Genomic DNA, 24,338 nt, shown 5'->3' on the forward strand with positions numbered 1-24,338 from the left:
ACAGGCAAGCACTTCCATGTGGAGATGAGTCATTTTTAATGTGGGGGAGCTGCTGCCATTTCAGGAAGACACTTTGATAGCAGGCTTGTGAATGCACACAATGATTGTGATTGGTTCACTCCCAGTGATTTCCTTTCTAAAACACTGAGCTTCACTTGGATGAGCCTTCAGATGGATGGGAAACAGTTTATATAAACAACAACCCAAATCAAATAATATTCCACAGCAATAAAAAAAGGGAAAATAAACTAAGCTTGTCTTGTGCTGAAAAAAAAAAAATCAAAAATGCTAAATATGCTCACCGAGACCCTTTGGCGTGATGCCGCTGCTGTCTGCAGGGTTGACGGCCCAGTAGTAGTACTTTAGTGTATGCATGAGCTGAAGCACTGTGCCTACTCGACGAATTGTGTTATAGATGGTTGCCGTGCCAATGAACTCAGCAGAGAGGTATGTGTACAGAGAGAGCTGTACCTGGAGTGGGAACACACACACACACGTATGTATTCATGTTATTAACCACACAGTGTTAGTATAGCTTTTAAGTATATACAATGACAGCTTAATCCCCTTATATCTTTTTAAATTAACCAAGATATTTTACTGTAGTGAATTGCACTAGCGCATGAGCCTATTATCCTTGCAGGTATATGGTAGAGATGGCCACTGACCCTGTATTAGTCAATTTCATAATTGTCGCAGCCCCACTCTGTTCAGCGATGATTAGCATGTCCTCTGTAATTAGCAACAGACCTGACAAGAATCCTTAAATCCCACTACAGTCATTCCAGCACTAAATACTGAGAGCTTTTTCCCATATGCCATAAATTATAGGATATTAATGAGTCAAATGTGAGTTGTGATGAAAGGCAGCAGTGTGGTTACGATGTGAACATGATGCGATATGGCTTCAGGCTACTGAAATTAAACACTGGAGATAACTGAACACCACATTGTTGGTAATGTAATTTCCATGTGAACGGGAAAGTAAAATGCATTCACAAAATCGTATTTGTCTACTAGGACAAGGTCAGGGAGCCCATGTAATTAATGCATACTGCAAGCTCCCATCATTCAAACAGCTGGCTCTCTGTACCCCGTGCAGCTCGAGGATGGGGACAGAGGAAATGTGGACTTTGTGGCATGTCCCAAGGGAAGGAGCAAGTGTAGCTCTCTGTCCCTATGTAGCTATAAGTGCTCTAACCCACTTCATTACCTCAGTCTTTCTCTCATTTTTTTCTGCCTTTTTCTCTACGCTCTATTTTGGAGGAGTGTCGCAGGCAAGCCTCCAGACACTTTTGTATTTATTTCCTCCTTTTATTTATTCATGGCTTGGCCCCACCAGCAGCATTCCTGAGGCTAATGTATTTGCCACACAAACTCAGCTGCTTTGATATACCTTATCCTGTTTTTTCATGGGTCATTATTTAAGGAGGGAGGAAAAAAAAACTTGTTTGAAAGACCTGGTTAGGTTGAGGACAGGAAAGTGGAAGCCAGTGATGAACTCTGCAACCATTTAATCTCTTATAAATGTGAGAACATACTGTATCTCCTGTATGTGCTTCACTCAAGAAACCTCAGACACTTGTCAATGGTTTGATGATGTCAGTTAGGAGCTAAACACAAACCGTATTACTTGTTTCTATTCGTTATTACTATTCGTTAAACTCAACCTATACATAGTTTTGTATGTAGCTCAATAATGAGTTGCAGTATCAGAAAAATATGGCTATTTAAATTTTTCCATCTGCAATCATATTTCACCATTATTATTTTTTTTAATTAGTGCTAGTACTACATATGTAACAACAGCAAAATTTTCACCCATTCACCTTGACACGCAGGTACGCATGAGGATTTGCAATTTCAATTCTTGTCTTTACAAAAACAATGACGATGCAAAGGAAAACTAAAGCTTTCTGCGGATGAAATCTCCTGATATGCATCCACTTCATCCTGATCACAAAAACACCTGTCCCTTCACAGACTGAGTTACCTGCAGGAGCTTACCTTGGCGGGTGTGTGGATCCAGATGGCAGCATTGAACAGGATGTGGTCACACAGCTGCTTCAGCAGTGGTGCCCCATGAGTCAAACCGTCCAGATACTTTGCAAAGGACAGGAACTGTTCTAATACAGCCCTGGTGATGTGTACACGTGATGACTGCAGAAAGAAGCACAAACTCATGGAAAACAACAATCATATCAGCAAAGCCTGTTCTGCTGTGAGCATGTATCCTCCTGACACTGACTGCATTATGCAGAGTAAACCCTATAGTAACTGTTTACGAAATATCTCTTCACAATTCCCACAAGGGGAAAATCCTATGTGTCGCAAGAAAAGAACCTCTTTTGTCACTCTGTCATAAAGGTGGGTTCTTTTGACAGGGACAAACATTTGATATATGAACGTATTAAAAAAAATCAGCAACAAAAAGCTTGTACTTTGTCTGAAACCTAGTATGACTTACTATTCAAGCAACTGTTTGCATTTTCAAATCTGAGGTTCCTAATTTGACATTAAAGTTGGTCTTTGAATATCAGAAGAGCACAACAAAGGTACCTAATAGATTTGATGGTTAAGAAGGAAGGTTGAAGAATCTTAACAAAACCAAATCAAGAGATGAGTGAAAAACCCCCTGTTCTCAAAACTGTACAAATGTATTGCAACCTTTATTATGTATTAATTAGACATTTCTGGTGTTTTGGTCTGTCTTTGTGTGCTGATTAAATGTTGCATGTATGACATTACTATATGAAAAAGAACTCTGAAAAAAGCAATGGTTGAAATAATTTAGTTTCTTCAAAGCTGTAATCCTTTTTCCTAATGTGACTACATCATTTTATCATTTCCCTTGTATGCAGGCTTAGTTAAAGGATCCTTATGTGTTCTACTTATGTTCTGTAGTAGCAGGTTAGCACATTGTCATAGGTGACAAGTTTGTTTTTTTTTGTCAAGTTACTGATTCAACAAAAAATGACTGAACATAATTAGGGCAAAGCTGTAGATTCTTGACTTTGAGAGAATTTCACTCTGACAAGGACTGTTACTGATCCTGTCTGACACCTGTTCTCTGCCCATGTGGTGACTTGGTGAGGGCAGGAGAGAGGGGAAAATGAAGGCACAGAGAGAAGGGAAGGTGTGGCATAAACAGACCAGGAACAGATGGCGCGATATGTGGAAGTGTGAAACCTGGCAGCGGGAAGGAAGCAAGAAAAAAAAAAAAACGGCAGTTCTCAGGTGCCGACTCTGCCTGGCTGTTAGTTAACAGCAGCTGAAGCCAGTAGGCAGGCAAGTCACTGAGTGACAAAGTGGAGTCATTTCTCAGTGCTCCAGAAGAGCCAGCACTCTGGGGAGGCAGGCAAGCTGCTAAATCTGCATCACAAAATGGGTAAATAAAGACTGATGCTGAAAGAGAGAAAAACCAAGGGGCGAAAGGGGAAGAGATGTAGTGTTGTGGTTTTCTTTTAGCTCTGTTTAGTTCAAAGACACATTCAGGACCCTGCTACAGGCAATGGAAGATCAGACTATTGACAGGGCTTGGACTGTATAGACAAGATACAGTGCACAGATAGTGGGGAAGGTGAAAGCAGTTTCAAAAACAGAGGGGTTTTTCAGTGAAAAACTGCACATCCCATTCATCATTTCATTCAAGACCAAAATGAGGAGTTGGATATCTAAATTTGCCTGCAAGCGTGAAAACAAAACAGCATTCATATGGATGAAGTGAAATTGTTTAATTTGGAAATGGCAAGTTCCCGAGAACTGATGAGTCACTGAGTTTGGCAAATGGTTGTAATATGTTATGGATGCTCTGCTGTACCTTCTCTAGCAGGTATCCAATCACCAAAAAGCCTTTTCCTCCCAGCATCTGCTCCTGCATGGCCACAGAGCTCTTGAGCAGCTCAACCAGAAAGGCCAGGAGAGTGGCACTGCAAGACAAGAAGATACAACTTCTCACACAGGTATAAAATACACATCTATTCACACACCCATCAGGTAGTAAGGGAGTTATTCTACAAAGTACAGCAGCATGAGGAGACAGCATGGCAGAAGGGAAAAAAACAAGGTCATTTTCATAGGATGTCAGCAATCAGCTGGGAACTCTAGCTCACCACTTTCATCCCTCTTCAATTCAGAAGAAATGGTTGGCTCACTGGGGTCTCTAGGGACAGAGAGTGGTCTGGGTGGGTAGAGGTGTGTGTGTGTGGGGGGGGATTGTGATAGTGTGTGTATGTATGTGGGAGGTGGGGAGAAAAGGTTCAAGGGGGGCAAGGCAGTGAACAGAAGGAAATTTTTTTCTTTGTTACAGGGCTTTTCAGTTGAAGCCTTTGGCTGAGTGACAGTGGTGCTCGGTGACACTTCTTAATCGGCTTTCCCTCACTTTCTCTACTGGCCTCTGCTCTAGTGCAATAATCACCAAGACACAATCACTCCATTGCAGGCTTGCCTATAGATATTGCGCACACACTACAAACACACAAACTCACCCGACTGAATGTTAACTTCAATCTGCTGTGTGTCTGTTTACCTTGTCAGTTTGGAGTTGCTCATTTCTCAGTACTGCTCCAACTTAGCCATGGCTGAGCCACAGGGAACACACAGAGAACTGGGTGACAGTCAGCTCTGTGTGCTCTTGGTTTAGTCTCTGATCCTTTATTGTAAGCAAAGCATCCTTTCAATTTGGCAGAGCGGTAGGGACTGACGTTAAATCACCACTGTTTGGAATTCAAGGTGGGACAGAGCAACACGAGAAAATACTTTCTTTTTTTTTAATCACTATTCAAGAGTGCTGTGAACAGTCACAGCAGATCCACAGGCATTGTGGAGAGTTAATTGTGGCAGAAGCTTTGAACTCCTCAGCCCACAGGGCTTTACAGAGACTCAGTCCACAAGCCTAGACAAGGACAAAGCAAGTGCTGGGGAGAGTTACACACTGTGAAGGAAAGACCCCTGACATGCCACTGAGAGAGAGGGAGGGACAGAGAGCAGAGATGAGAAGAAACTACAGAGGCAGAGAGCTTTGAGCATCAGGGGTTTGTGGTGCCATGTGGCCAGTCCTGTGTCTATCAAGTCATACTGCTGTCGTTGACTAACACAGGATTAGACTGGAGCTTAGACTCCATTCAGATCATAGCAGGGAAGCTTTGGACTGACCAGCTAAGTATGATGGGATGAGAGGAGTCTGAACCAGGGAGTAAAGATAGTAATGAAACCTGAACTACAGCTTGACCAAGGCTTGTTATAAGTAGGCAGTGGCTTATTACAGATATTCTGGCATCAGTGTGCCACAGTGAGAATCCATAGCGACTGAGAAATTACAGTATAAAATGCAAGAAAAAGCACTTCATATAATAATCACAATGATTTGACTTTATCACCAAGGTGTTGTGTAACATGATATAAGCAAACTCAGCACTCCTTATTCCTGACTGTATTTTCCATCAGGGTTAATAGACTTGCTCCCTGCTGTTTCAGACCCCTTTTATTGTTGATTTCTCTTTTCCTGCATTCTAAGATTTACTGCCTGTAACCGCAGTAACACCACCAAAATAGTGATAATAATTAACAGAAAGTCTATGATATCCCAATTAGGAGAAATTAGATGCTTCTCTGCTGCAGCCCCAGTTTCATTTCGGCTGAGAATACAGATAAATATATATTTATAGAAAAATTGACTCTTCTGCAACTTTATAAAGTTATTAATATTACTTGAGCCAATTAGTCACAAACACAGCCTCATAAACAAGTCTAAAAGGGCTCAGGATTAACGGATTAAAAAATAATCAAGTTCAAGATAACTCCAAATTGAGCTCGTCGCCTACAATTTACTGTGTATATATTCTGGGGCACCAACTCATATTTCAAAGGTTAGAATTGTCTTGTGCAGGAATAGTATTCTTCTCATCTTACCATACAGTGGTTTCCACTTGGCTGTCATTCAGCTGATGATAGTCCAGCTGAGCAAAGAGGGGAAAGAGCACCTGGATCCCACCAATGGAATGAATGGCACTGTGGATGGAGTGAGTCACTGTGGCTTTCACATCCTGTGAGGATAATACAAAACCCATAAAACAAACCTGCATAATGACATTTTAAAACCAGTGCTTCAGAAATGAATGAATCAGAACCTGATATAGTGTATACGCAGATAAAAACGACATTGAGTAAAGTAAATGACCTGTAGCATAAGGGCGTGTGGTGAGTGCACAAAGATGGAGGCATTTTCTTTCGGCGAGGACTCCAGGCAGAGCTGGGCGTCAGTGGCCTTGGCATTATAGGTGAAGGCGATGGAGGTAGCCAACTTGCCATCATACAAAACCAGCTTGTGATGCTCTGCTAAGTGGATATCGCTCTCTGACTTGAACTTAAATGTGCTCTGGAAAAAGGAGAAACAAAGAGAGAACAAAATGAGGGAGAGTAACAGAGAGATAGAGGCAGAGATGGAGAGACTGAGCGTGATGGATTGAGCAGCTCCTTTCCTGCAGATGCACCCTATCAGTGTCTCTTGGGTGTTATCTTTTAATTATAACTTGATTAAAAAATATCCATTCAAGAATGAAAAATGACAAGATAAATGCTTTTTTATATCAGCAAACACACATTTCTAGAGGTCAGGAATTCTTTCTTGGCACCAAATACATTACAGTCCATCAGCATTTTGAAAAAGCATTTTCTTTATTGATTAAAAGCTATTCTTTTCATCTCTATCATTCTGTAATGTTGCAATCAGCAACACAGAGCAACTGTGTATTTGCTTTTTAGTGATGCAAACTATTGTTAACATCACTAAAAAGCAAATACACATGTAAGTATTTTAAAAAATAAATTGTTTGCATCACTGCAACACAAGTATTACTGTGTTAGGAAATGGTACATTCAAAGTGCATGAAAATAAAAAACAGCAAGACAAACAAGGATCATAATTCCATTTTCAATAAATGAAAAATTAAAATTGATTTTATTTCACGTGCAAATATTTAATGATTTTTTTCTTTTTGTCTCATAGGGGACATAGTACATTATATGGTTATGTAAGTATTTGCAGAGTATCTTCTCTCAGTTGTTTTTGAATGTTTAAGCCTTTCCTTTTTATCTCTGCAGAACATTGTGTGATGACAATCTTGACAGTGTACAGAGATAAGGAGGAGCAAGGGCTGATGAGAAGGATCTAGTTGCTTTGATATCACATATGATTGTTTACCTGCATTAATTTAGCCCAGCCATTTACTGCAGCCTGTTCTGGAGCAATTCAAAGCCAAGTATAGCGACTGCTAAATTATCATGGAGATACATCGAAAAGGAAAAAGGCTGCAGACAAAGTGAGCCATAATTACAATCTTTTACTTAGCACACATTAAGATTTTTTACCAATGCATAGGTTTCTTTACTGAGGAAATATTTTTTCTGTTCAAATACGCTTTGCACTCATGAAACAGAAGCAAATACAAGAAGAGTTTATCCAATATGGCTGAAAAACCTTCAAATTAAAACTGACAGTCTGCAAACTTTGAGGCAAAACATTGTGCAAATAGTTCTTGAGATCACAATGTAGACTCTGTATTTATTCATCAGATTTATTGAATTTCAGTCTTCTACCCTCATTCCAGCAACAAAGGAAAAACTGGAATAAATTTGCTTCCAGCAGAGATTAGGCTATAAATCAATAGCAATTCTTCTACAGGTGGGTGACAAATTAAACCAAAAAAACCCATTAAGTGTCTTAGTAAGGTGTCGGGCCACCAGGAGGTGCACAATGGCTTCAATGCACCCTGGCATTGATTCTACAAGTCTCTGGAACTCCACTGGAGGATGGAACACTGTTCTTCCAGAAGATATTCCTTAATTTGGTGTTTTGATGATGGTGGTAGAAAGCGCTGAATAACATGCCAGTCTAAAACCTCCAAAAGGTATTCAGTTGGGTTTAGATCTGGTGACTGTGAAGCCCATAGAATATGATTCACATAATTTTCGTACTCATTTAGTGACCCCTCATTTGCAGGTTTTTTATTTAATTTGTCACCATCGGAATACACAGGTGACTTAATGATTACAGTGATGAATCTACTCTTTAAAGGGATCATTCCTGTGTCTTATATGCCTTTAATGTTCTGTGTTTATCTTGAAATTTCATTATGCATTCACCAACAAGTCTTGATGGCTTACTTAAAAGAACTGCAGGTCCCATCAGTCAGTGGCTCAGCAACGCATTCATTATGGCTAACATAACAAATAGCTCATCGATAACAGACTAGTCTTAATTTACTAAATCAATTAGCTGTTGACAGATGTGCTAAATTAATCCATCAATGCAGTGTGAATGGAATATGCTTAATAAGGAAATCAATTCCTCTAATCAGGAGGGTTGAATTTTTAATGGATGAGAGAAATGTTTTTCCTTCGCTCCCCAACTCATGGACAGCAAGTAGATGGTGATAAGATAGAGAGAGACAAAAAAAGCTGACGTAACACTGAAGAAACAAGCATCTTGCTCTTGAGGCACTGTAGATAAATACAGTATATGTTATTTAACACAAGTAAAAAGGGTTCATACACCTGCTTAAAAGGCATCTAAATCAAGGCTGCTTCTTGGATGGATATAAAGTTGAGCTGACTCAGATTGTCAATTGTACAATGACTGTGCATTCTTTTCTGAGTGTCTCTTAAGTGCAGAATTAGAAGGTGGCAACCTTTTCGAAGAAATTTACCATTTAAAGTTTAGTGCTGTTCTTTATATCATACACCTGCAACAAATACTGAACAGCACTACATTTTAATTAGCTTGTATCAAAATTGTTTCAAATATTAATGTGGCAAATCTTCTCATCCTTGAATTTTATCCTTTAGGTTTCACTTTACTTTGTTTCCAATCCCTTGTGTACTGGCTGGCACTATGTCACTTGCATTGCAGCATCATTCAAATAAGAGTTCCACAAGGAGGCTCCAGAAACTGAGAGTGTTGAGCTACATTTAATGGCATATCTCCTTCCAGTAAGATGATTTAAAAAAAGCATAAGATCATCTGCTATGATCAAGTCCACACAGCAGCATATGCATCTTATCATGTAGTCTCTAACATCCTTCAAAAGTTCCTTCTCATGGAAACCAAGTGACAAGAAATAACAAGCTCCAATGCCCTATGCTTTATTGTGAGCCTAGTTGTGCCGTGAAAATAATGTTGTCATGGGTTCTGGCTTACAAACCCTGTAGCATGACAGCATTGTTCCACAGCCCAGCGAGTCATATAAAAGAATTGGAGCACAGCTCCTCCTTTGTCTCCCAGAGCCAAAAGCTGTCATTGACCGAGTGCATCCCCACAATTCCCTTCAAGACACAGGCAGACACTTAAGAGCTGGGGACACAGTTTGTTACCTTCACTACAGCCAGCAACAGTATAGTCAATATTGCAATAATTTACAGTTAAACAAGTTTTTTTTTCCCTTAGTATCGATGCAATGTTAAAAGTTTAATTTGTGGAAATTCTTCTTGTATGTTTGAGAGTTGCTAATTCTCTACAGAATCAAAAACTTGACCTGATGAATTATCTCCATTTTTACTTCACGCAGCATGAGAGAAGACTCAGTAGCTGTTGTTGGATCTCAAGAATGTCTGCTTTTACACAGTCTGGATAGATGGAAAACCCTACCATGCTGACTAAGTTTGGGTATAGCTGAAAATGTAAGCTCCAGCTGTCATCCTCACCACCTGTGTGCCTGTGATGCCTGTGACCTCCTTATAAAGGAAAACACCCAAAAATACCTCCCAAAGAATTGTCCCTGGCTCTTCTTGTGATATTTTCCTATTCCTTACAGAGTAAACAGCATAACATCTGATTTCCCACAAATACCATCAAACATGAATTATTTTTATTTTTCATTTGTTTCATTACCATTGTGAAGGAGCGTATGTATGTTTTTTCAGCACTGCATGTTTGTTTGTCCATTAGTTAACAACAAACATCATCCCAAAAAACTGTATTTTATGACTGCCTGCACAATGCAAATGAAAACACTTTCTAAGACATACTTAGACACAGGTGAGAACATGACTGTGCAGGTAACCAGAAAGCGTCTGTTTATTTATTTATTTATATTTATTTATTTATTTTTTGGAAGCAGGATTATTGAACTGATCTGCACCAAACCTGGTGGGGAGATGGGGCATGGACCAGGGAAGAACCCATTATATATTGTGAATATTGTGAATAACACTGCTTGGAGGCATTTACAGGCAGGTTAAATACAAATAGATCTATATTCATAGGTATATACTGCATGTAGATCTCCATAATAATATCTCAGTAGTTTTTGACAACTTGTCATGTAATGTTCTGCATCCAATTTTGCATTACTGTATGGTCCCTACACAGAGATAACATTTGTCTTCCCCGACAAGGGAGGACCAGGATTGGGCAGCTTATAAGTCTCTTCCACAGCAATCTGTGGTGCATACTGCAGAGCAGTGTTGGCACCGATTCAAAGGGCTAAGCTACCTCATGTAGAACACATATGGCAGTGATGATAGAGGGCAAAGACAGAAATCTAAGTCTAAGTGCATCATATGAGAAGACATAAAGTCATGGCTTAATTGTTTTGACTGGCCAACTGAGTGACTAAATTTTTGTGTTCAGTGAAGCTGTTACTAGACATTGCTGTGACAGATTTTATTTTATTATTGCAGACCAGGTTATTTAGCAGTACAACCCCTGGCAAAAATTATGGAATCACCAGTCTCGGAGGATGTTCATTCAGTTATTTAATTTTGTAGAAAAAAAGCAGATCACAGACATGACACAAAACTAAAGTCATTTCAAATGGCAACTTTCTGGCTTTAAGAAACACTAAAAGAAATCAAGAAAAAAAGATGTGTTAGTCAGTAACAGTTACTTTTTTAGACCAAGCAAAAGGAAAAAATTATGGAATCACTCAATTCTGAGGAAAAAATTATGGAATCATGAAAAAAAAAACAACAACAAAAGAACACTTCAACACACCACTAGTACTTTGTTGCACCACCTCTGGCTTTTATAACAGCTCGCAGTCTCAGAGGCATGGACTTAATGAGTGACAAACAGTACTCTTCATCAATCTGGCTCCAACTTTCTCTGATTGCTTTTGCCAGACCAGCTTTGCAGGTTGGAGCCTTGTCATGGACCATTTTCTTCAACTTCCACCACAGATTTTCAATTGGATTGAGATCTGGACTATTTGTAGGCCATGACATTGACCTTATGTGTCTTTTTTCAAGGAATGTATTCACAGTTTTTGCTCTATGGCAAGATGCATTGTCATTCTGAAAAATGATTTCATCATCCCCAAACGCCCTTTCAATTGATGGGATAAGAAAAGTGTCCAAAATGTCAACGTAAACTTGTGCATTTATTGAAGATGTAATGACAGCCATCTCCCCAGTGCCTTTACCTGACATGCAGCCCCATATCATCAACGACTGTGGAAATTTGCATGTTTTCTTCAGGCAGTCGTCTTCATAAATCTCATTGGCACGGCACCAAACAAAAGTTCCAGCATCATCACCTTGCCCAATGCAGATTCGCGATTCATCACTGAATATGACTTTCATCCAGTCATCCACAGTCCACAATTGCTTTTCCTTAGCCCATTGTAACCTTGTTTTTTTCTGTTTAGGTGTTAATGATGGCTTTCGTTTAGCTTTCCTGTATGTAAATCCCATTTCCTTTAGGCGGTTTCTTACAGTTCGGTCACAGACATTGACTCCAGTTTCCTCCCATTTGTTCCTCATTTGTTTTGCTGTGCATTTTCTGTTTTCAAGACATATTGCTTTGAGTTTTCTGTCTTGACGCTTTGATGTCTACCTTGATCTACCAGTATGCTTGCCTTTAACAACCTTCCCATGTTGTTTGTACTTGGTCCAGATTTTAGACACAGCTGACTGTGAACAACCAACATCTTTTGCAACACTGCGTGATGATTTACCTTCTTTAAGAAGTTTGATAATCCTCTCTTTTGTTTCAATTGACATCTCTTGTGTTGGAGCCATGATTCATGTCAGTCCACTTGGTGCAACAGCTCTCCAAGGTGTGATCACTCCTGTTTTAGTGCAGACTGACAAGCAGATCTAATCTGATGCAGGTGTTAGTTTGGGGAATGGAAATTTACATGGTGATTCCATAATTTTTTCCTCAGAATTGAGTGATTCCATATTTTTTTCCTTTTGCTTGGTCTAAAAAAGTAACTGTTACTGACTAACACATCTTTTTTTCTTGATTTCTTTTAGTGTTTCTTAAAGCCAGAAAGTTGCCATTTGAAATGACTTTAGTTTTGTGTCATGTCTGTGATCTGCTTTTTTTCTACAAAATTAAATAACTGAATGAACATCCTCCGAGACTGGTGATTCCATAATTTTTGCCAGGGGTTGTAGTCTATAGTAGTTACCCAGAATAAACACACTAAAAGGGCTTTTTAAAACTCCTCTGTGGCCTTGTGTTTGCAAGGATCTATTGTGAATTATATTCTTCATCTAGTGTACATCTCACAAAGTTGTGAGGCAATTCCCTTGTGAGAATCCTTCAGTCCACAATTTCCTAGCCTCTCCCACAGGCTTATGAACTCACTAAAACTGCAGTGATGAATGACAGTCCGATATGACAGTCAGATGCTGTCAGCCTCACTGTCTGTAGGCCCACTACTGCCCCTTGATGCTATCTCTGGCTGGGAATGTTTCAAGTCAGTCAAAGAAATTGCAATATACAGCACCGGTTGTTTGGTACGTTAAAACAAATAACCAGAAGTCCATCTCAGTTCAGAGTGCAATTTGGCATACAGCAATATGAAAAGAGCCTGGAGAACAGATTCTACTAACAGGTCTGTCAGATTTATAGCCATAAATCAAAACATGTAGTTGAAACGGTAACCCTAGGCAGCAATAATCTCTGCATTTCAACTAACTGCAAACGTTACAGTTACATTCAATACACTGTCTGAGCAAGGGAAAGTGTGTCAAACATCAAACATAGATAAGAGGACCATGGATCAGAAAATAAATCATACATCACTTCAGATGTTTTTTCTTTGTTGGTGAGCTACGTTGAAATAGACATGAAGATAGTCTGATGGACATAACTGTGATCTGCTGCTCTCAGTTCTCAATTAAAACAGGCAGGCCCCTTGTCACCTGGACAGCATTCCCATTATAACAATCAATTCTGACAACTCTCTGACCTTCCTCCTCAACTCACCTGTCTCTATCATACTCGCCATTACCAACACTGTTCACAGCTTCATCAGTTGCAGGTAATTGTCTCTCCAGGATATGCTCTTCATTATTTTGAGAAATCTGGAGGATTGATCCTCTGTGTGTTACCTCTCTAATAGAAGGTCTGGAACCACAATTAAGGAGGAAACAGCAAGTCACCAGCCATTAGCGAAAAGACCAAACAATGAGTTCTCCTGGGAATCTCCAGGCTTTTATAGACTTGATTGAAAATCACAAACATCCATCTCATAATCTTCAGCAGAGTAGCTTTTACTTAGTACATACCGACTTGATGCCACAGATTACTATTCCTTCCTTCCATTAACAAAAACCTGATTTGAATTTGTCTGAAAAGCAGCTGGTGAGCCAGCCACCATATGATAAACATTAACAGCTGAATCCCCCTCTGGTTTGGTCAGCATCTTTCTGTACTCACAATGACTCTTTTGGTCTTTGTCAAGAGGCTTGGAGGTGCTATACCTGGTGCAGCTGATATAGGTCCGCTCAGGACTCTATCCCCTCAGAGTGCCTGCTGCTTCCCTCCGAGTATTGTGCCATTATTCCCCAGAAGTAGGTAATTTATGTAGCTGTTTATCAGGGAGGAAAGCTGTCGCTCCCAGGATGGAAACACAAGGTGAAGGAACTGCGACAGGGCAGCGCTGGGCATTGATTTCACAGATTGATAGGTAATGCAGACTGCTTACATGTAATCTAATTCAGTCACCCTCAAGTACATACCTTGTAGCCTGGCCCTAGCTGATGAATTGCAAATATCTGTGCAGGATTGAGGGCTTCACTGAACACATAAACAGCTCCTAGCTGTCCGCAGAATACTCTGTTAGCGTCCGCTGTCTCCGAGGAACCAAGGAAGCACTTATCATAACTCTGCAAGAGGGACATGGAAAGAGAGGCTACATTATTTGGCACTTTGGGACTACAGAAAAAATGACACACACTGCTGGATTAGGCAGAGGGTAAAAAGTAAGAGGTATAATAATATCTATAATATCTTTTTGTATTCTGGCCTGGAAATTGTATTTTCAAAGTAATTATCTGTGCTGTTTCAGTGTTTACTTTGACAATGCCGTAATGGAAAGACAAAAACAATGGCACTGATTTATGATTATATGAAACCTCAATACAACCACAGAGGTAGTAAGAATATGTGCTGTGATTACACTATGGATAAAATTGAAGGATGACTTAAAACATTAGCAGCTGATTACAAAACACCTGCAGAAACAGTCAGTGAGAAGACTTACACATGTGGAACTGGGAAAGAAAATAATCTGATTTGTTTATACAGAATTCAAAATCTTGGTCAAGCTTGTCTGACATTTAATCCTGTTAGAAATGCCTATGACTATAGACACCGTAACACTATGATAGAAATCATATCTCAAAATTGGAACACTTAGGTTTAACATCAGCACATCAATAGAAGAGAGAGAGCAGAGAAAGAAAAATAGAAATTATATAGATAATAGAAATTTAGACAATTTCTCAGTCTTTACATCTTGATGATGTCTAGTATCTTTGTGATACAGCTGTTTCTGCAGCCATCACAGGAAAAAATCCTCCTCATCAGAACAGTGCAACTTTATGCTGAATTTTCTCTTTGGGTATGTGAAAAAAACCTCCATAAAAACTATCCATTAAAAATTAAGTCAACTTTAGTTAATGTGGTGGAGTATTTCATGAAGCACACTTATCTAAACCTGTGATTTGTACCACCCTCCCTTGAATATGCAGCTACAGTATGAGGCACACCTTTGGAAATGTGTCTCATCTGTGCCAGTGCAAATTGCTTTTTAAATCTGTCCCAAAGAGCCATGTGTGACAACAGCTTTCATTTGGCTCAGTCATTTAAACATGCAAATAACATGCTGTTACACCATCACTCCTACTGTTGTCATACAATTTCAACACAACACGGTCTAAAAATATTTAAGAAAGATATTTATTATATCTGCACACATACTGTATATACACCAGCTACTCTGAACCATTTTTTACTCTATACATAAATCTACTCTCTGAATGTTTCATATTCAATCTTGCACCCTCTAGTGCAGCACAGTTCTGTGAAAAATGGATATTCAAATTAAGACTGAAATGCCAGTCACATTTCTGGGAGAAATCCATGATGATATGGTAAAACTTGTTTTGCTCAATGAGCACTATTGAAGATGTATGTTTTTTTGTTTTTTTTCCCCTCACAATTCCCAGCCATTCAAAACGTCAATATGGCAGCCTCAGTCAGTCCTGTGCCAATAAACCAGGGAACAAAGATGACACGAGTGTGATGAGTGTGGAGGAATAAGGAGAGATCTGCTTACATCATTTGTGTTGACGTGCCACGCCATGTCTCCGTAAGAAACAAGCTGTCCATTAACGTAGCATCTGATTTCACTGTTTCTCCAGCGGCTGTAGATGTGAACTATACTGATCATGTACCACTGAGGATGAGAAAAGATTAAATAGGTCACTTATAAAGAGGATCATTATCTTTCCTTTTAAGGAACATCTTTACATTTAACTAAAAGTTAAAAACCACAATGGGGTTTGGATTATAAATCCAACAATTCTTTTAAAACCAAGAAATTCAGATGAACCTCAAAGTTACTAGAGAGCCATGGCCATGAGGTTTACTACCTGAAGTTTTGAAATATGCACTGGAAGATGAATAATAGATTAGAGGAAAGGGTAAGAGGAGGCGCTCATTTTTCACTATGCACAAAGCCACATCAGACGCTGGCAAATTCAGGAATGAAACACTAACTATAGCCAGAGGTGACTTTAGAAGATGTCATGTGGGTACAAAAATCACATTAAAGCAACACTGATCTCTAAACAACTGTATGTTAACAAAGGAGAACAATTTATTTGAATATTTCTTTAAAATTTCAAGTCCTTCCTGAGGTAATATGTATTAACATGTGAACATGTAAACTGTGACTTATTCATCAAGTTGAAAAACCTGAGAAAACATATCCTACTACAATTATTCCTGAACTAAAAAAATAAATACAAATATCACATACATTGTAATTTGCTGTCAACAGTTCTCCCATATTTTATTAATTTTATTTCCACTTTTTATTTGTCATACCACTCCCCAAGTCAATAAAGTGGAACAAACTGTATTTTAAGTAGTGTATATAAAGTAATAAAAGTTTCAAACTTTCAGTTTTAAACTTAAAACGCCTTGCTCATATTATCTAACACAAAACCTGTAGATATATTATTCATTCACTCAGTACACTTTGGAGATGCATTTTATTTCTCCATGTTATGTGCTTTTATCCAAGGATTTATCTCACATTCTGTGTTGCTGATACAGCAGTAAGAGTACTGATGTCAGTTCTTTTGATTTAACATTGAAGGTCTGTCCAAATATTTCTCCTTACTCAGATCATTTTTGCATCTTTGAACTGTAAAGTTGAAAATGAAGGGCTCAGTTTAGCCCCAAGTCCAAACTTCATGATTCTGCCTTAAAAACTTGGTGCATAAAGGAACACTACAAAGTGACAGAAACCATTGTGCTGGACTGCCTCAGAAAATAAAGTGAGATCTTGTCGTAGATGAAGAGAATCAGAGGGCAAAATATCAATACAGTTATCTTTGATATTAAAAGACATAATTACTCATTGTACGTGACAGCTTTTCATTGTGTATAAAATTCATTTTAATAACAACAAACAAATGAATACCCCAGGGTTCCTGTCATACTGTCTTCACATTAGCATTAGAAGCCATAAAAAAGCAACGTTAAGTACAATATTCTAAAGCAGCTGAGTAAAGCTAACCGATGTATGGACAGCCAAGAAGTTTGCTGACAATGACAGATAGGCCTGAGCAGAGAAGATTTTCTCAGGACATTGTTTCCTAAATGTTCAAAAAGGTAAAAACCTTGCAGCCATTCAGATGGTCTAAGCTGTCTACAACTTTTATTTCAAAGACTTCATGAGAAAAAAAAGTATTTGCTTAAATAATTTGCCACTATATGGATGAAAACTGGCACCACAGAACACAGTGACTCAAAACACTCAAACAATCAAGGAAAAGACTCTCACAGCAGTAAGCAAAACGCTGTCCATCTCCTATGTGACTATGTGCCCACTATTTATTGGTTTTACCAAGGAAGGGCACTGTGAGCAGTCTAATGGAATTACAGCTGTCTGCACACAAAGGTAAGGACACTTAAAAGAGGATTCATGGCTGAGGGGGAGAGTGCAAGCTGCCCGGAGATAATTTAGAAAGGCACTTATCCGCACATGTCTGAACCCAAAATCAATTAAAAACTTAATTCAACATGTTTTATCTTCTAAGAGCTTCGACCAAACGATACCTGCACTGTGGCAGTGGGAGAGGGATGAGTAGTTGTTCCCAGGTGTTTTGTGAAGGCTCTAATTGTTTGACACATGCTTTGAGCCAGTTTTCCTTCTCTACAGGGACAGGTATGCTACTCTGACATTCCACGCTAAATTAAGTTTCATTTTCTCATCTACATTTACATCCAATTACACATGTAAGACTCCTCTGGGGGTCTTAAACACTTCAGGTCTATGTGTAGACATGCAACTTTCTAATGCCAATAAAAGAACAGGTGGTGGGTAGGGAGTCAGGGATACGTGTAGCCAAAAGTGGGTGGGTGTTTTAAAAGAGCAGTGCAATATCTGTTAAGCCTTTATCTCTCAGGTCACAATTAAATGCAATTCTGGCATTAAGTAGTCTGTATAGTGTAATTCATGTTTTGATGTGGTTTACTTGTATTTATAGTAGACTATTATGTGTGTCTGGAGTTTCCGCTATTTCAATTCATATGGCTTCAAAAAATATTTTTATACTAACATAACTCCTCCTGAGAATAAATGTGTTTTCCATAAATTATATCGCTCTAAATCATTTGTTGTATAATAGCTGGAACACATGATTGAAAACTTAAACTGGTCTTACCTTCCTGGGCTGAAAATCATATTTCACACAATGCTGGAAACCTTTTCCTTTAGACTTGAGTGATGTCACGATCAAGCAGTTACCAACAAAATGTGCAGAGTAGCCAATGCCCTTGCTGGTGCGAAAGCTGTAAACAGACATGTACAGTATATATCATGAGCTGCACACTTGACAGGGTAAACATAATTCATTTATCAACAAGCAGGATAAAATATATTTCATCTCAACTGAGGTGGAAGGTGTTTGACTACCAACTTTTTGTGCTTTTAAGTTTTTCCTCCTTAACATACTGCACATATCTTACAAACCAATAACTAAAGTGCAATAGTGGCTTCCTTCTGCATAACAACATTGAGGTCAACATCATTTTTGAATGCCTTGTGCTATGCAGACATAAAGCAATTTGCAGGAGTACTTGACATGTAACTCTTAAGATTCTTAGGAGAATTATGATATTGCACTCAACCAGTGAGAACAGGAACTGAGGTGAGACTGCAGCCGTTACAAATTTTGCAGGCATGGAAATACCTACAAAAGGCAAATAACACTTAGTTGATGAGCACATATTAGTGATGTTGCCGGTGTCTAATCCCTCCACTCTGATCATCTTGACCCCACAGATAATATATATATAATGTCAGCACTGAGAAAATGCTGCCTGTATACAATATGAGCAGATCCTGCACAGCCTTCACACTGCACACACACAAACAATCTTGAAATACCACACTAGTCTCTGTTCTTTCCCCCGTTTGAGCCAAACATCTATTTCAGTGCTGACATGTATACACTACACTCCTACAGTCTTTGGGTCTATAGCAGTCTCTCTCCTTTAAAGCCCCCCCACCCACCCACTGGGATCATCTAAAACAAACAGATCTCTTTGTCAAGGCCGATAAAGAGCATAGGCTTGTATATTGTGGGTTGCTTGCAGGGCCGGAGAGATATAGGGCCCCACACCTAGCTACCACTCAGCCAGCCAAGACGCTACAGTGGACAAGCCTGCCTGTGATTACACATCAGGTGAAAAGCAGCAACCTTGGTCCACCTCTGAAGATACAATTCTTTTTTTGTTGTCTACATGCCCGGCCACTGAGCTATGAGGCCCTCGGAGCAATGCATAAACAGGATTAGCTTGGCATATCTCACCTTTTTTGTGACACTGTCACTAAGAAATTGCTGCCACATGAATACCAACAACTTCGCTTAGCCAATACGTCTTTTTTTTTTCTTTTTGATGTTACACATCAGAGAAACACAGAACAAGTCCTTCCAAGGTGAGTAGATTGTTTCATTCAGACTGTGTGATCCAGGTAAAGCAATGGCAGTCAGCTGATGATAAACAGTGAACTAACTGTTATTTCTGACCAATTAGTGTGAACAGTCCTCCCCGTCAGCCATCTCTACCTTTCATCTTTATTACCCACTCTCTCTTTCGTTCCCTCCCACAATTCTTTTATACATCCCATTGTACTCTGTGATTTTTTTCCCCAAGCTCCTGTCATAAACAGACAGAACAGCAGCTGAACATCACTGTGTGTTATTGATTTTAGCACTAATTACCCACAAGCCCCTGCAAGAGCTGGTATGTGAGCCTTATGTGGCAGATATTCAAATCTAAATTAATACCTCCACAGTGCCTCCCACTGCAGCAGTCTACCTCTGTAACAGCCAGTACCAGTCATTGTAGTTCACGCTTCCATGGGTTTTAATCTCAGTAATCTCACCTAATTCCCTCTTTCTCTATTATAATTCATGAACATTATCTGGAAAAAATGAAGTCCTTTCACAAACCACATTACATAAGTGTTTCCTGTGTGTGAAAAATAGCGTCTGTAAAACTACTTTAACCTTGAAAAACAAGTTCCAGTCATAATCTGCTTAGATGGGAAAATCACTGTAGGTCACAGAGTATCAGACAGCATATTGCTTTGCCAATAAAGCCGCTGGTAGCTTTATAGGTCTCTGCTGAGAGCAAATGATTTCTAATACAAAGCTAAAGCAATTAGATTGATGAAAACCAAGAAAGTGTAATTTTCTTCTCTTTGGTGTTATAATGTCGACTTACAGCGCCTGTGAGAGAGCCTGGAGTGTCCTGAGGACACAGGAAACATGGAGCACAAATGTATGTTAACTGTGTACCTACCAATAGAGATATGGTTTGTCCTTGTCAACATTGATGTTATTTAAGGGATCCATTCTGAACCAGGTGCTGAACGTAAACCCATTCTGATAAGGCCACTTGGCAATAGGAGGTAAAGCAATGGCCTGAAATTAAAAAGAGAAAAAAGAGATGGACACAATCATACACAATGAGAAGCAATTGTTTTTTAAAAAAATTGTTCTGTCCCTCTACTAGTGTGAGTTAATGTAAAATTAAACTACACTATGTAGAAACAAACTTGAGTTCAAACACAAAACTAAGGTGTTTAGCATTAGTGACCAACTGACTATGAAAGTATAATCTGAAATCTAAAACTTTCTCAATCTATTTTTGTGCTTAATACTTACTAAAAAATATTTAACGCAAATATATAAAAATATTTCCTTAGGTCACACAAATATGTATCTTCTAATTTATTAATCATTTTATAAAATCAAATAAGACAGGACATTGAAAATGTGTGGTGTCCTTCAAAACATTACTGGTCAACTGACTGCATTATAATTCTTGCGCATGTCGAATATTTCATGATGGCAAGTCTCCCACCTCTTTGAAATAAATCCAGCCATGATTCTAGCCCCATTTGCATCTCAGTAAAGTTGATATTAATCTATAAGATTTTGGAAAGAGTTATTTAATACAATCCTTTAAAAATTAATGAAGAAACAGATTAAGTTGAGTCAGTGGTTTAATCACTGTGATAACTCATTTACTAACTTTAATCAACATAGGTATGATGGCAAAAAGTTGCAAAGATAATGAATAGTATGTTCAGCTCTGTAGAAAGTGCATGTCACAAGCTTCCAATCTCTCGTTACTTGCTATGTCTCTGGTTTCTCTCAATATGTCAGCTCCCAAGATTAACTATCAGCTCATTAAATTTAGTCAATCTAACAGAGGATAGGTTACTCACTCATCCATAAACCCCTTAAATCATCTGTACTGTTAGTTGCAATAAAACACAGAAAACTACAGGTTCATGACATATAACTTTGTAAAGCTCAGCACGTATCAGAGGGAAACACTAAACACAACAGCATGCATAATCCATTACTGTACAGTATAAGAGATTGTTTGGTTTTTAATTACTATGAATCATCAAGTCGTTCATTATTATCTCAAATTATCAGTTGTTTTACCTGAATAGCCTGCAGGGCTCCATAAAAACACATAAATACATCCCATTTTAAAACTGAATGCAGAATGAAAGAATGTGAAATCTTACTGCTGCACTGCGACCAGGAAAGTTGAAGAAGGCATCTGGACCATGTCTCTGGGGCATCTGATTCAGCACTGACAACATTTTGACAGCATGCTTCGGCTGCACAGGGAGTAAAGACAAAAAAAAAAAACAAAAAAAACACATTCACTCATTCTGCAGTTAGTCAGTTACAGAACAAGCCCCAAACAGATCAGTGTGATGGCTCTCTGGGGGCAACTCAAGTGACAGTGTCAAACCAACTCTCACTTCTGTCCAACTCACTGTATCCGGGCCCTGCTATCACTTACCCAGAGGCCTCCTTCCCCTCGTAGCATGCTGAAGAACAACTTCAGTTCTGTCACAGTGATGCTGTAGCTGGCTAGCACTCCCAACATGTCCACTAACAAGTCTAACGTACACAGATCACCAAACACACAAACACATAAACAAGAGGAGAAAGAGGAAAGAGACGATAATTGTCAAATGCAGACGCATTTTACAGACATTATAATTCATCCACACTGCAGAGGAGGTCTTTATGATGAGAAGTATTCATATGCATCAACTCCTGAGATAATAAAAACTGTTTTTCTTTAGTTTAACTTCATTCTCACTGAATTCATTGTGAAATTCCATTATATTTCTAACAGAAACTGACTTCTAAATCAAAGTGATGTCTACATGCTAAATTGTTTAACTTAGGCAAAGTAACAATTCAGATTTCATCAGCTGAAACATAATTTACAAGTTACACATGGTATGGATGTAATTTCCACAGTGCAAAATATCAAAAATAAGCAAAAATATAAAATATAAAAGTGACACTGACCTCCACAGACAAAAACACCATGGCCCGAATATAAATTTGAGGGGCTTATTCCAGAAAGGCCTGTATCAAAGAGTAATACTAATAAAAACCTGACTAGTAGTCCCCACAGTCTGCAATGTTCATAACCTCTGTTGTGTAAAAACACAGTGCTGCAAGCTGTAATACTTTGTGGAAAAACAACCATTCATTTTAGACCCTATACTTAATCTTGTTCATGAATTAAGTGTTGGTCAAGGAGAAATTCTGACCTGATGGTGTAAGACAAAAGTTCACAGTGACTGCTATACAGCAATTAATCTCTGGATAATTCCTAATCCCTAAATGAACAAATATGCGTGTCAAATTTCATGGCAACGTGTCAACAATATCCTGAGGATTTTACAAAAAAAATCCCAACTGTAATTATCAAATTTATATGAAATACTATTGATCCACTATGTCAAAGTGTAACATTTTTCTTAAGCAATGACTTACGTTACCTACTAAATTAAAAAGTATGTTATTATTAAGTGTCAGCGTGACTTCTTGTAATAACTGTTGTCTCACAGAAGTGTTAGAATTAAATGACTTGTTTGAATCAAATCACTGACAAAAATAAAAAGACAATGATTAAGTAGGTGTATAATAAATCAAATGCAAAAAGTATAGTCCAAATGCCTCTCTGAAAGGAGTTATTACATTCTTTACTGCTTTTTCAGCACTATTTTCCTTTTGCATGAATTTATGGACATCATTACAACACAGACAACGCTACTAAGAAAATGAAATAGTTTTTAAAGTTTGGAGTTTCAAAAGTATATTTTCTTTGATCATGTTATTGTAGACCTTTGGTGCATGACTTTTATAGAGAACTCCCCTTGAGTAGGAGCTGCAGATGGAAAATAGCTTTTTCCATCAAAAATCTATATCACAATTTTGCCTTGTCTATTGTGATTCAAAATGCAGATCTATTAAAAGATATGGGGAGATGGTTTTGTTGCCTGACTGAAAGCCAAACCCAAGAGGGCATAACCATATACATGGTATTTGCTGGACATTAACATGATAACAATCAATCTGAAAATGAACATACATGTAGTAGCACTGCTACAGAAGAAAACAAGGCCTGCTCAAACTGTTATCATACCTGCAATCATGTCTTCCACCGATCTCATTTTGAGCAGCACCTGCTGGATGAGGCCGACCTCAGTGCTTGTTTGCAGGTTTCGAACACTTTTTCGAAGGATGGCAGTGAACATGCTCCAGATTTCAGCCTGACAGGTGACGTCACAGTGCTCCAACAGCTCCACCATGCAGCCGATGCTTTCCGCATCCTGAATAATGAAGTTTGTCTCCATATCAAACTCACCACCCACCAACTGGCAGAATGAGATGGGACACGAAGGAATGTAAGACAAGATTGGATTTTTATACCTTTTACATGCTGTTTAAATTACATTGTGTCTTCTGTTGATGGAATGCTCCTGCATGGAGCGACATGGATTAAACTAAACTTTCACACTGAGCACTGCGTGTTTGACCCAGCTTTCAACCCTGTTCTTGATAAGGTTTTTTTTCTCTGAGGGGAAATTAACCAAGAGGGCCCTTTCACATATTTTCCAGGTCACTACTCTGATGTTAAAGGGCTGGCCAGCACTGGAAGAAGAAAGTGGAGATCTCTTTCCTTCTAAAAGGTTTTGATCAGAATTTAAGCACCCATGAAAATAAAACTGCCTGGCATTTAATGAAAAGAGGAGGGAAAGGGAGTCCCTAAAGCCCTACTGCTCCTTTTGAGTCACAAAAGATAATCACTATTAAGAAAGTAGAAAACAACAATCAATAATGCAGTTCTTCAAGTCCAACAAGCATGAAATTAGCCCTCTAAAGAATTGCATGGTATATATGGAGAGCACTGACAACAACTTGCTGGTGGGCATCAAAGCAAGGAGGTGGAAAATGGGCCTAGATACCCGCTA

General features: G+C 38.7%; 1 protein-coding gene across 1 annotated transcript; it reads right to left on the bottom strand.

Moving 5' to 3' along the window:
* Nucleotides 1-221: 221 nt before the first annotated feature.
* Nucleotides 222-23,732, bottom strand: LOC108896418 (neurobeachin). Its single transcript, XM_018695540.2, has 12 exons — nucleotides 23,510-23,732; nucleotides 21,863-21,963; nucleotides 21,579-21,674; nucleotides 20,336-20,457; nucleotides 18,190-18,316; nucleotides 15,570-15,689; nucleotides 13,969-14,115; nucleotides 6,179-6,376; nucleotides 5,911-6,044; nucleotides 3,821-3,929; nucleotides 2,008-2,160; nucleotides 222-471 (listed from the first exon to the last, which is right to left on the bottom strand). Exons 1-12 carry the CDS (start codon nucleotides 23,718-23,720, stop codon nucleotides 289-291), a joined length of 1,701 nt encoding a protein of 566 aa, XP_018551056.1. The 5' UTR covers nucleotides 23,721-23,732; the 3' UTR covers nucleotides 222-288.
* Nucleotides 23,733-24,338: the final 606 nt, after the last annotated feature.

Source organism: Lates calcarifer, unplaced genomic scaffold (genome assembly GCF_001640805.2).
Source record: "Lates calcarifer isolate ASB-BC8 unplaced genomic scaffold, TLL_Latcal_v3 _unitig_411_quiver_1807, whole genome shotgun sequence".
In the NCBI taxonomy this organism is placed as follows: Eukaryota; Metazoa; Chordata; class Actinopteri; family Centropomidae; genus Lates; species Lates calcarifer.

Coding starts and splice junctions, on each gene's coding strand:
- LOC108896418 (XM_018695540.2), bottom strand. CDS start 23,720: ATGGAGACAAACTTCATTATTCAGGATGCGGAAAGCATCGGCTGCATG. Junction 21,964..23,509: donor GGTGGAAGACATGATTGCAG/GTATGATAACAG, acceptor TGTGTACGTTAG/ACTTGTTAGTGGACATGTTG. Junction 15,690..18,189: donor ATGATTTTCAGCCCAGGAAG/GTAAGACCAGTT, acceptor TCTCATCCTCAG/TGGTACATGATCAGTATAGT.